Source organism: Gopherus flavomarginatus, chromosome 3 (genome assembly GCF_025201925.1).
Source record: "Gopherus flavomarginatus isolate rGopFla2 chromosome 3, rGopFla2.mat.asm, whole genome shotgun sequence".
Taxonomy (NCBI): Eukaryota; Metazoa; Chordata; order Testudines; family Testudinidae; genus Gopherus; species Gopherus flavomarginatus.
The window spans coordinates 116,802,367-116,813,520 of NC_066619.1; the positions used below are offsets into that span (position 1 = coordinate 116,802,367).

The window sequence follows — 11,154 nt, forward strand, 5'->3', positions numbered from 1 at the left end:
TTTCCTCAATAGCGGTGTCATAAACAGATAGTTAAGGGTTAATGTCTCTTTTACCTGTAAAGGGTTAAGAAGCTCAGTAAACCTGGCTGACACCTGACCAGAGGACCAATGGGGGGACAAGATACTTTCAAATCTTGGTGGAGGGAAGTCTTTGTTTGTGCTCTTTGTTTTGGGGGTTGTTCGCTCTTGGGACTAAGAGGGACAAGACATCAATCCAGGTTCTCCAAACCTTTCTGAATCAGTCTCTCATGTTTCAAACTTGTAAGTAATAGCCAGGCAAGGCGTGTTAGTCTTATTCTTGTTTTCTCAACTTGTAAATGTTCCTTTTTGCTGAGAGCATTTTACCTCTGTTTGCTGTAACTTTCAACCTAAGGCTGAATCTGATTACCCTGTAAAGTATTTTCCATCCTGATTTTACAGAGATGATTTTTACCTACCTTTCTTTAATTAAAAGCTTTCTGTTTAAGAACCTGATTGATTTTTCCTTGTTTTAGAATCCAAGGGGATTGGATCTGGACTCACCAGGAATTGGGGGGGGGGGGAATAGAGGGAGGGGGATGGTTAAATTCTCCTTGTTTTAAGATCCAAAGGGTTGATCGGTGTTCACCAGGAACTTGGTGAAAAAGCCTCTCAAGGCTGCCCAGGGAGGGGAAGGTTTTGGGGGGACAGGAAGTGATCCAGACACTGAAATTTCTGGATGGTGGCAGTGTTACCAGATCTAAGCTAATAATTAAGCTTAGAAGTGTCCATGCAGGTCCCCACATCTGTACCCTAAAGTTCAGAGTGGGAGAGGAACCTTGAGAAGTGGACAAGTCTTCACCAGTTATCCTTACCCTGAGCTGCTGTCTCCCAGTGTCTGGTGTTAATGCCACATCTCTTGATGTTTATCCTGAGAGTGTCTTTAAAGCGTTTCTTTTGGCCTCCCTATTTCCCTTCTCCTTTGGTGAGTTGGGTGCACAGCAGTTGTTTTGGTAGGCGTACATCAGGCATGCACACACAGTGCACGCTCCACCTCAGTTAGTGCTGGATAATCAGGGCCTCAACACTGTAGATGTTGGCCTCTCTAAGGACACTGACACTAGTGCAACAACTCTCCCACTTTATGTTGAGGATCTTCTGAAGAAAGAGCTGATGCTGGCATTCTAGGTTTTTCAGGAGTTTTCTGTGGGTTACCCAAGTCTCACAGCCACAGAGGAGAGTTGGGATTTCCACCACTTTATAAACTAAAAGTCTAGTGTGTTCTGATGTTGTGATGGTTGAACACCCACCTGACGAGACAGTCTGCCAGAAGCAAGGCTGGAACTGCGGATTCTGTGCTGAATCTCAACATCTATGTCTGCCCTCTGTGAGAGACGGCAGCCAAGATAGGCAAAGTATTCTACATTTTCCAGTTCTTCTTTATGAACGTAGATCTTCCTTGCTGGGTCTCATGATTGACCAGGCACAGGCTGGTGGAGAACTTTTGTTTTGCCGATGTTCAGAGTTAGCCCTAGGCTTTCGTAAGCTTCAGAGAAGCAATTAAGGGCTATTTGAAGATGCTCCTTTGAGTGTTCAACTACAGCATTAATCATCTGCATACCAGAGTTCGGTTATTGTTGCCAATATTACTTTAGTTCTGGCACGGAGATGAGAAAGGTTGAAGAGGTTGCCATCAATTCGATATTGGATGCCAATGCCCTGTGGTAGAAGGTATTGGGTTAATGTTTTCATAGATGCTAAAAAAATGGACAAAAGGGTGCGTGCCAGTATACAACCTTTTTTTATGCCAGTTCGGATGACAAAGGGCTCAGAGGTAGACACTGTCATAAACAGATAGTTATGGGTTAATGTCTCTTTTACCTGTAAAGGGTTACAGGCATGAACCTGGACCACCTGACCAGAGGACCAATCAGAAGACACGATACTTTCAAATCTCGGTGGAGGGAAGTCTTTGTTTGTGTGTTTTCTTTGGCTGTTGTTCTCTCTGGGTTCTGAGAGGAACCAGACATGTAAGCCGATTCCTCCAATCTTTCTGAAAAAATCTCTTCTGTTCTAATTTTTGTAAGTACCAGGAAAAAGGTGAGTTTAGTCTTTTGATTGTTTTCTGTATTTGCAAATGTGTATTTTGCTGGAAGTATTTTAAATTGTATTTTGCTGGGGGGAGGCTCCTCTCTAGTGTCTATAAGCTGAAAGACCCTGTAACATTTACCATCTAAATTACAGTGACAACTTTTACTTTTTTTCTTTCTTTTAATAAAAGTTTTTTCTTTTTAAGACCTGATTGATTTTTTCCCCTTGTTGAGGCTCAAGGGAATTGAGTCTGTACTCACCAGGGAATTGGTGGGAGACAGGGAGAGAGAAGGGAGGGGGGGGAAGGTGGAATCCCTTTTTTTAGATTCACGGAGCTTGAATCTGTATTACCTCTTGGGGAGGGGTAAAGAGGAGGGGGCAAGGTGCACTCCTCTCTGTTTTTAGATTCAAGGAGTTGAATCACAGTGATCTTCCAGGGTAACTAAGGGAGGGAAAGCCTGGAAGAGGCAACGGTGGGGGAAAGGGAAAGTTTGTTACTTTCCTTGTGTAAGATCCAAGGGGTCTGGGTCTTGGGGTCCTCTGGGAAGGTTTTGAGGGGACCAGAGTGTACCAGGCACTGTAGGTCTTGGTTGGTGGCAGCGCTACAAGATCTAAGCTGGTAATTAAGCTTAGGGGGATTCATGCTGGTACCCCATCTTTTGGACGCTAAGGTTCAGAGTCGGGTATTTATACCATGACATGGTGTGCAGCGTTCGGATCAGAATCCAAAAGCCAGTGAGTTAAAAGCAAAAGCAAGTAAGATTATTATTTTTCTTTTTTCTCTGCTAGCTGCTTATAAACAGAGAGAAGGGGGGTTTTAAAACTACAGCCAGAACAATTTTTTTTTTCTTTTCTCCTTTCTGGTTGTGCAGAGAGACTGCCTGAAGGCAAAGACATTAAGTTTAACTAGGGTCTTTTGTTAAACAAAAGAACTCCAACTGTGAGTCAGCTACACCAACAAAACACATTTGCAAATGAAAGGGTTTTTTCTTTTTTTCTAACTCAACGGGAAAAACTAGTTAGGAAGTGTTAAAAAGTCTGTTGCCAAGCAACCCTGAGCTGCAGCATTTCAGGTACTGAGCAGCAGGGGGCAACCAGCACAAGAACAGAAATACTGCACAGGATGGAGGCAGTCATCTGGTCCTGGAGGAGTCTTACAATGGTGATAAATTTGCTTGGGCAGCCAAACTTTGACATGATTTTCCACAGAGCCTCACAGCTGACAGAGTTGAGGCTTTGGTAAGATCAAAAGAGGCCATATACAAGTCCTGGTGTTGGTTAAAAAGAAACTATACAAACCCTACTGAATGTCTGTTAGGATTCCTGGTTTCACCCATATGACATTCTACAGAACTTTTCCCATAGGATACTATACCACTCCCTCACCTCTCAGGCCTGATTGATGCCAGGATCTGGAAAGTGTTAGCTACCATGCATTAACACTCTAGTGTACACAGGGTAGTGTACCTTTTAAGATGTGTTAAACTGATCAAGTGAAAGCCTAGGGAGGAGCCTCAGTTTTAACACAGAATTGGCTACAATAGGCTGTTAACATGTGTTAGCTAACACCTTCCAAACTCTAGTTTAGACAAGGCCTCAAGCATAAGTAACTTTGCACTTCCACTGAATGCCAAATTGGTGCTCCTTTAGTACTTATCCAGTTTCTGATCAATTTATACCCAATGTGTAACTTACAGCACCACTTAAATAACTTATCAGTGCTGGAACTATGATGCAGAAGTTCTTGCCTCCCAGCCCGTGTTCAATCTACCAGAACTTACCATCTCTCATATGGAATTCTGATTTCAAGTTATGTGCTTGATGCAAAGTCACTTGGTGAAGTTCTCTGGGTTTTGTTATGCAGGAAGTCAGACAAGATGATAACTGTCCCTTCTGGCCTTAAAAATCTATGAATCTGAATATTTTTTTCAGTGACTCTTCGAAGAGAAACATTTCTCCATCAAAATCTAAATGAAAAATAATTATGCCCAATGTAAGGCTCCACCGGGTAGGGGAGAACCACCATCGGTAATTTAATTCAATTTGTGCAGGAGTTGGATACACAATGTGCACATCATCAAACTGCTGTTAGATTACCTAGTTTCCCTCCCAGCACTGTCTACACACAGCATATTGTAATTAATTGCTCTCAAAGATGAAAACTGCAACTCACCAAAAACTGCAATTGTTCCCAGGATATACTATTTCCTGATCCTCGAATATAAAAATGCTCACCATGCCTTTTACCTGCTGACCAAAGATCATACGGAGGGGAGGGGGAAAAAGAAAAAAAAACTGGATGGTCCAAGAGATACATAAGAGGGTATGGAGTCTTTGGTTGCTAAATAATCAATCTGAATCCAGCATGGGTAGACAGTCACTGAAAGTTGGTGCCACATGATGGTTTTTGAGGGCCTACAAGATGAGTTGGTCTCTACTGGAGAGGAGTTCACAGCAATAGTGATAGGCTTCAGCAGCCAAACCTCAGCTGAAAATTATATCCTGGGTTATCTACCTGCTAACCTGGGTTTAACTCTATCACAAAGACCAGTTCTTCAGGGCTGCAATCAGCCAAGCACGAGTTTACCAAAAGGAAAGAACAGGTTTATGTCCAGAATAGAGCAGCGGTATTCAGACATGTCTGACTTATCGCCACAGAGAGCAATGACACGAAGTCTACAAAACTTAAACCCCATTTCTAGATACAGTTGCATATAAAAAAACATTAATAATAAAAAAGTTGAGATGGTTCAAAACAGCCATTCCACCAAACCTTTTCTCATTTTCCCTCCACCGACTTCCCACCCTCCCTGCCTCTCCCTATTCATGTCCGTAGTCTCCTATTTTATTACTGTTATTCCCCCCCAACATGTTTATGTTCATGTTGTCTGGCTTTGTGTTGCTTGGCCTTGCAGCTCTGACAAGTCATAAAATTGCATAATTCTAGAATTCTGCTGGCAATCCCATGCAACGTGTGGTATTTGGAAACATATACAAGCTGGAAACCATTTAGCTTTTTGCACTTTTCACTGTCTGGTTTTTTTTTTTAATTAGGAAAATCAAAAAATTACCAAAAAAAATAAAAAACACCATCAAAACCAGTGTTGATGACCTTAACACAGTAGCCTTGAGTGGGCCCAGAGACTGAACTCTCTTTCACACTACAGATATAAATCCTATAGGCAAGGATTGAGGCATATGATCAGGGGAATGCAATGAGCTTGAAATTTGTGGCTATATAATTTCAATCTCTAGCAGAGCCGCTCAGAGGATTCAGGGGGCCTGGGGCAAAGCAGGGGAGCTGCAGTGCTTGTAGTGACTCGGCGGCGGTCCGGGTCTTCATCAGCATTTCGGTGGCGGGGGGGCCCTTCAGTCGCTCTGCGTCTTCAGCAGCACTGAAGGGCCCCCCGCCACCAAAATGCAGCCAAAGACCCGGAGCGACTGAAGGGCCTCTCGCTGCCGAAATGCTGCCAAAGTCCCGGAGCGACTGAATGGCCCCTCAGCGCCGAAATGCCACCAAAGACCCGGACCACCGCCGGGCCAGGGCTCGCGGGGCCCCTCAGGGGCCCAGGGCAAATTGCCTCCCCCCCCGGGCAACCCTGGGTCTCTAGAACTGTTAGCCTCGGACATGCTATAATCTCACTTCACAAAAATTCAAACAAACTGAGAACAGTGCGGAAAAATTAAGGAAATTGCTCTTCACAGCAAGAGGCTATCACCACAAGAGACCTTTTAAGGCTTCACATTGTCAGAAGGATGTGTGCCTTATCTTCAGCCAAGTGGTTTTGTTAGCCACTCAGCACTCTGCTATCAGCACCTCCATTCCCATACCAGGTTCTGCTCTCATCATCCAGTCATTCCTGTGTGTTAGCAACAGCAGATGCTAGCAGGAGGGAGGGAGGGAGAGAGAGAGAGACTGTGAGATCAGCAAATGAATGGCTAAGAATGACTGCAGAAAGCACAGAAGGAAATGGTCATAGACCACAGGAAACACACAGACTGACCCTAATGGGGGCCCAGGGATGAGAGTAAATATATACAGATGTCTGTGTTATAACTCGGTAACAATCTCATTTTAACTCACCCAGTTCCTAGTTACAGTTTCTTTATCCACAAAGGAAAGGAAAACACCCAAAACCGAAACAAAAAGAAATCCAACAGGACTGGCCCTCCTGAAATTATTTTTCAACTCCTTCAAGTAGCTCTTCAGTAAAAGCTGTGTTTAATAGCAATTATGGAAATCCTACTCTAAATAGTCTGCATGATGTATATAAAATTAAAGAGGGTGTTATTTAATAGGATCAGTTTTGGAAATGTGTACAGTTTTTATGGATTGCCATTACAAATCCTTCTCTGGATTCCCTTAGGTAAATTCACTTGCTAATGGAAATGGCAGCTCAAATCCTGTACAAAGGACACATGTTTTTTAAAGGAATGGGGGACTGTGCACTGCAGAGATGCACAGCTGTAAATTAATCCCTCTATTAACAGCCAGACTTTTACGATGCAAAGTTTATTTTTGCAGACCCTTTTCTCCCTCCTTTTTACAATCACAGAGGTAGCTGCAGCGTAAAGACAGCTTAAAAAGAAGTATAACTATGCTCGCTGTGCTTTAAAACTACTGCAGTAGCAACAATACTGCATGGCACAGACAAACCTCTTTTGCTCAGATGTCCATTTGTAATCAATTTCAGTTGCTTCAAGGAATGAGCATTTGGAATTCCACTGTGATTAATTTTTCAGAATGAAAATAAGGAGAATCGAGATAATAGAAAAAAGAACACGCACAGGCGGGCTGTGACTCAGACACAGCAACCAGGGCCAGATTTAGAGGCAGGCGATTCGCCTGGAGTGCTGTAAGGTATTCAAAAGTTTAACCAATAGAAGGGGGAGGCGCCAAACACACTCCTTAACTGGGGCACAATTTGGTCCAGGGCCAGCTCCGGTAGCAACCATGGCACAGCACTGTCCCAAAGATTCTGTCTCATACAGTGAGGACAGTGAAAGGCAGAACATGGATGGAATGTGCCAGCTAAGCACAGCTATTATTCCAAGAGCTTTCCAAGCAATACATTAATTGTTGGGTGGCAATGATCTCCATTTTCCATATGTAGAAACTGAGGCACAGAAAAGTTTCCCAAGGAGTCACTAACTGATCTTGGAATGGAACCCAAAAGTTCTGATGCCTGGGCATCAGCTCTAACCTCTAAGGCAAAACTGCCTCACATGGCAACACTTAGGTCCAGACTTTCACTGGGCTATGAACCTGGGGTCCCTAACTTGGGATGCGTAGGGCCTGATTTGCAGAGGTGGCAAGCATCTGTAACTCTTGTCCAAGTCAACTGATGCTCTGCATTTCTAAATGTCAGCACCTAAGTTCACTCACGTTGGGCATCCAAAATCTAAACCTTAACAACCAATCCAAACCATAAACTAGTGCCTGCAGTCAACACTGCATGGTACTTGTGTACAGATGTACTCAGAGCAGGAAATATTTCTGGTAAACTAAGAAAAAGGCATTATTATTCAATAATGCTTCAGTAGGGTATCCATAAAATCTCCTCCTGAAGTGCCTATGTCTCAGAGGTGTGTAACCATGTGTAGAAGCAGAAAAGAGTCAATTGTGTGAATGAGTGATGAAAATTAGTCTGTGAATTGGCACTGTGCTCCTTATAACTCACCCCACAAGTGATCTGCCTTCCTGGCCAAATTATCAAGATCCAGGTGGCATGGAGCTGCTCCACCATTACCTGAAATTCCGTGCCCAGTGCTATGGGGCAAGAAGCAGGTCAGGTCCCCCAGCTCACGTTACTGATGAAAGGTCTAGGCTGCACAAGCACAGTGATGTCAGCCTCATTTCACCATCCTTACTTCTGACAAACATCGACCAGTCCTGACCTACCCTCTCTTTCCTCACCTCCCAGTGGTGTGGGAGGGCTACCTACTGCCATCGCTCCCTTCTCCCTCTGATCACCACTGCCTCCTGCCCTCTACCTTTCACACTTGACCAAAGTGCAGACCCACCAGAGGAGCAGCAGCACGTGTTAAATCCTCATTGACTTTCACCATCCCACTCTGTCGATAGTGAAGCAAACAGGTGCATTTTGTGCTGTGCTCCCATGATGCCACTAGGATCGAGAGAGAGACTGAGCACTGGCCAATCCCACTTATATCAGAGCTGTGCTCGGCACCTCAGACTTTCAGAGCGATACAACGGGCAGCAGCCTCTTTCCCCTCTCAGATCTTTCTCTTCACCTGATACAATACACAAACAGGAGTCGGCTGCTGGGAGGAGGAAGCTGGCAGAGGGGTATTATGGATCCCCTTGTTTTGTTTGACTTTCATTTCAGAATGGACTGAAAATGACAGGACTTGGCACTTTCCCACAGAGCTCTGAGAGGTTCACTCTGGACTAGGCAGTGGGGAATCCACCTCCTAGAAACCAGCTAACTGCTTTTATTAACAAAGAGGCTTTGGGAATTTAACAACAAAGTAGACAAGGATAACAAGATGATTCCTCTCATTGGACTAACAAATAATTCATAATTCACAAGCTTTCAGGACAAAATTTTCCTCCAGTCACCTCTTCCAAAGAAGGAGATTATTAGAGCTGAAAGCTGGGGTATTATAGATTTTTTGTTGGTTCAATAAAGCTGTCAACATGTTATCTGCCTCTCCCAAAGCCACAGAATTTACCATAAATATTTTCTGCACATATAAACAAAGTCACTGATATTACCAAAGGGAAGTGAAACACTGCAACAGGCCGTCACACAACCACGGTACAACAAAGCCCACATACATTTCAGTGACAGTTCAAAAATCAAGGAGACCTGGAGAAATCAAAACCACTTCCGGCTGCCCATAAAATGAGGCACAGCTTCCTTTGAAACCTGTCTTCTTCCTGCTGTGCGATGAACTGGAGGAGTTTAGGTTACAGCCTGTAACCACCACCTTTCATACTGATGTGCAACGAGAGGAAAGGAATAGGGACAAATCTCTGGAACACAAACCCACAACAAGTCTGCCCACTCACATGATGATCAGAGCTGGACAGTAGGCAATCCAAAGGTCAGCAGAGCTTACTGATATTTGCAATCTCGCTGCATGCTCTCACCTCCTAACAAACCCTTCTAAACTACGCCAGCCTGAATAATCTTCTAACCACTTGATGTCAGTATCACCCTCCCGTCGCTACTCTACCTCAATCAAGCCAGATCTTTTCTGAACCTCACGCTGATAAACACAACCTTCCCTCATCCCTTAGGATAATCACACAGCTTTGAGATTTGCAACAAGTTAGAAATAATAAAAAGAAACTGTTAAATCAAAAACTCCTCTAAAGTGCAGTTCTACCTTGAAAAGTGACTAAGGAAAAATGTAGCATCCACAGTTAGCAGCAGCAGTCGCCGTCATAAAGACTTGGGCACAGACACGATTTGGATTTTTTTGCTTCCATAGAAGTAGTTGCTTGCTTTTCCCTCTCTTCTTCTTTTCATGGAGGCAAAGGGACCATGGATAACAGTCCACACTATGATCCTGATTCTCCACTGTCTTGCACTGTGCACAGCCATTTCCACCTTAGCGAAGTGGATGTAAACTGCCACGATCAGTATTCTGATTAGGTAGCTTTTAATGCTCACTTTGTATACGTGTCAACGGCTACTTAAGGTGCAAGGGAGGGAAGGTTCAGATAGGTATCTACGGTATTGCTGCCCTTGCTGTTGCCACCCCTAAATAATTAAGCTAAGTGGCTTACCAAGGATGAGTGGCTAGGCGGAAAAGATTTTAAATATTTTTTTTTTAAAAAAGCAAGCTAACTTTTCATCTTTTGACGTGCTACTCCTGTGGAATGCCTGACACCTCCTCAGCAGCACTCAAGTGTCTAACACTCTGAATTCAAGAGCCATTACTATTAGGAAAAGAAATGGAGCATTCCAGGCACACAGAGTGAAATACGGTTTGTGGCTCTAGGCTTTGCTTGGACTCACCCACACTAGTAGGGAATATGTCCTCATTGTTGATTTGCACCTCGATCCAGTCCATGAGAAGGTTCATATACTGGGGTGCTGGCAGTGCAGTGGGCTTCTTGTACTTCAAGTCATCCTGCCACCGGTACTCATACTTAGGGCCCCCAGACATCACCGGGCAGGTCCTCTCTGTGCAGAACTCACAGATAGTTCCATAGATCAGGTTGATCCTGTTGAAAAAGTCAACCACGTGAACTGCCACCCAATCATTTAGGTCTTCTCCGTTGGGCAGCTGCACAGCTGCTTTCAGGTCCACTCCTGAGTTCAGCGACGCCTGTGCTCGTTTATGGAGCTCAAACCTCTGGGTCCCAGGTTCAAATTTGCGTTTGGGACGGAAGGTCTTGTCCTTATTAAAAACTTGCTTGAGGGCTATGGACATGTCTGGTAATTTTCTGCCCTCTAGCAACTGGTGAAGATTTAACGTATATATCCAAAGCGAAGACTTTCCTGTTGCAGGTCCCACTCTCGTCACACAAATTGTTGTCAATGTCTATGCAGTCCACCAGTTCTTCCTCTTGAAAGCCCAGAAGACCTCATTTCCTAAAGACATGGAAAGGTATGTTAGTGTTAAGCCCAGTTCTGGCCTTGTCAATTTGCTACTGTTTTATCATCATGCTCACAACCATGAGAAACATACTTTTAGGGAGCTGAAAAGCAAATTTCCAAAAGAGATCACCGAAAATTTTCAAAAGTGACCAGGTATTTTGAGTGCCTCCATTTTTTAGTGCCCATTGTGAGAACCCTTAAAAGGGCCTGATCTTCAGCATGCCCTGAATACCCAGCCACTTTAAAATGTCTCAAGTTGGGCACCCAAATCCTGAGGCCCTCAAAATCACTAGTCACCAGCAAAAGGGGAACAAAACATGTCATTTATAACACATTCTCAGGCTCTTATTGCATCCATAATTTGGGAACATCCCTTTTAGTTGCACTTAATTTTACAGTGATCAAGTCTCTTTATTTATAAATGTAACCAAGAGTAATACTGCATCTCAGCTGTGGTGTCTAATTGTTCATAAACAACACACAGTATCGATACAATATCTTAATTATAAATCCACACTCTCCTTTCTGT

General features: G+C 43.8%; 1 protein-coding gene across 1 annotated transcript in view; it reads right to left on the reverse strand.

The window, feature by feature from the left end:
- Window positions 1-10,610, reverse strand: part of MOB3B (MOB kinase activator 3B) — a 91,464-nt gene extending 80,854 nt beyond the window's left edge. Inside the window, exon 1 of the mRNA XM_050943236.1 lies at window positions 10,041-10,610. Coding sequence (XP_050799193.1) covers window positions 10,041-10,458 — 418 coding nt within the window. The 5' untranslated portion in view covers window positions 10,459-10,610. The remainder of the gene's footprint in view (window positions 1-10,040) is intronic.
- Window positions 10,611-11,154: the final 544 nt, after the last annotated feature.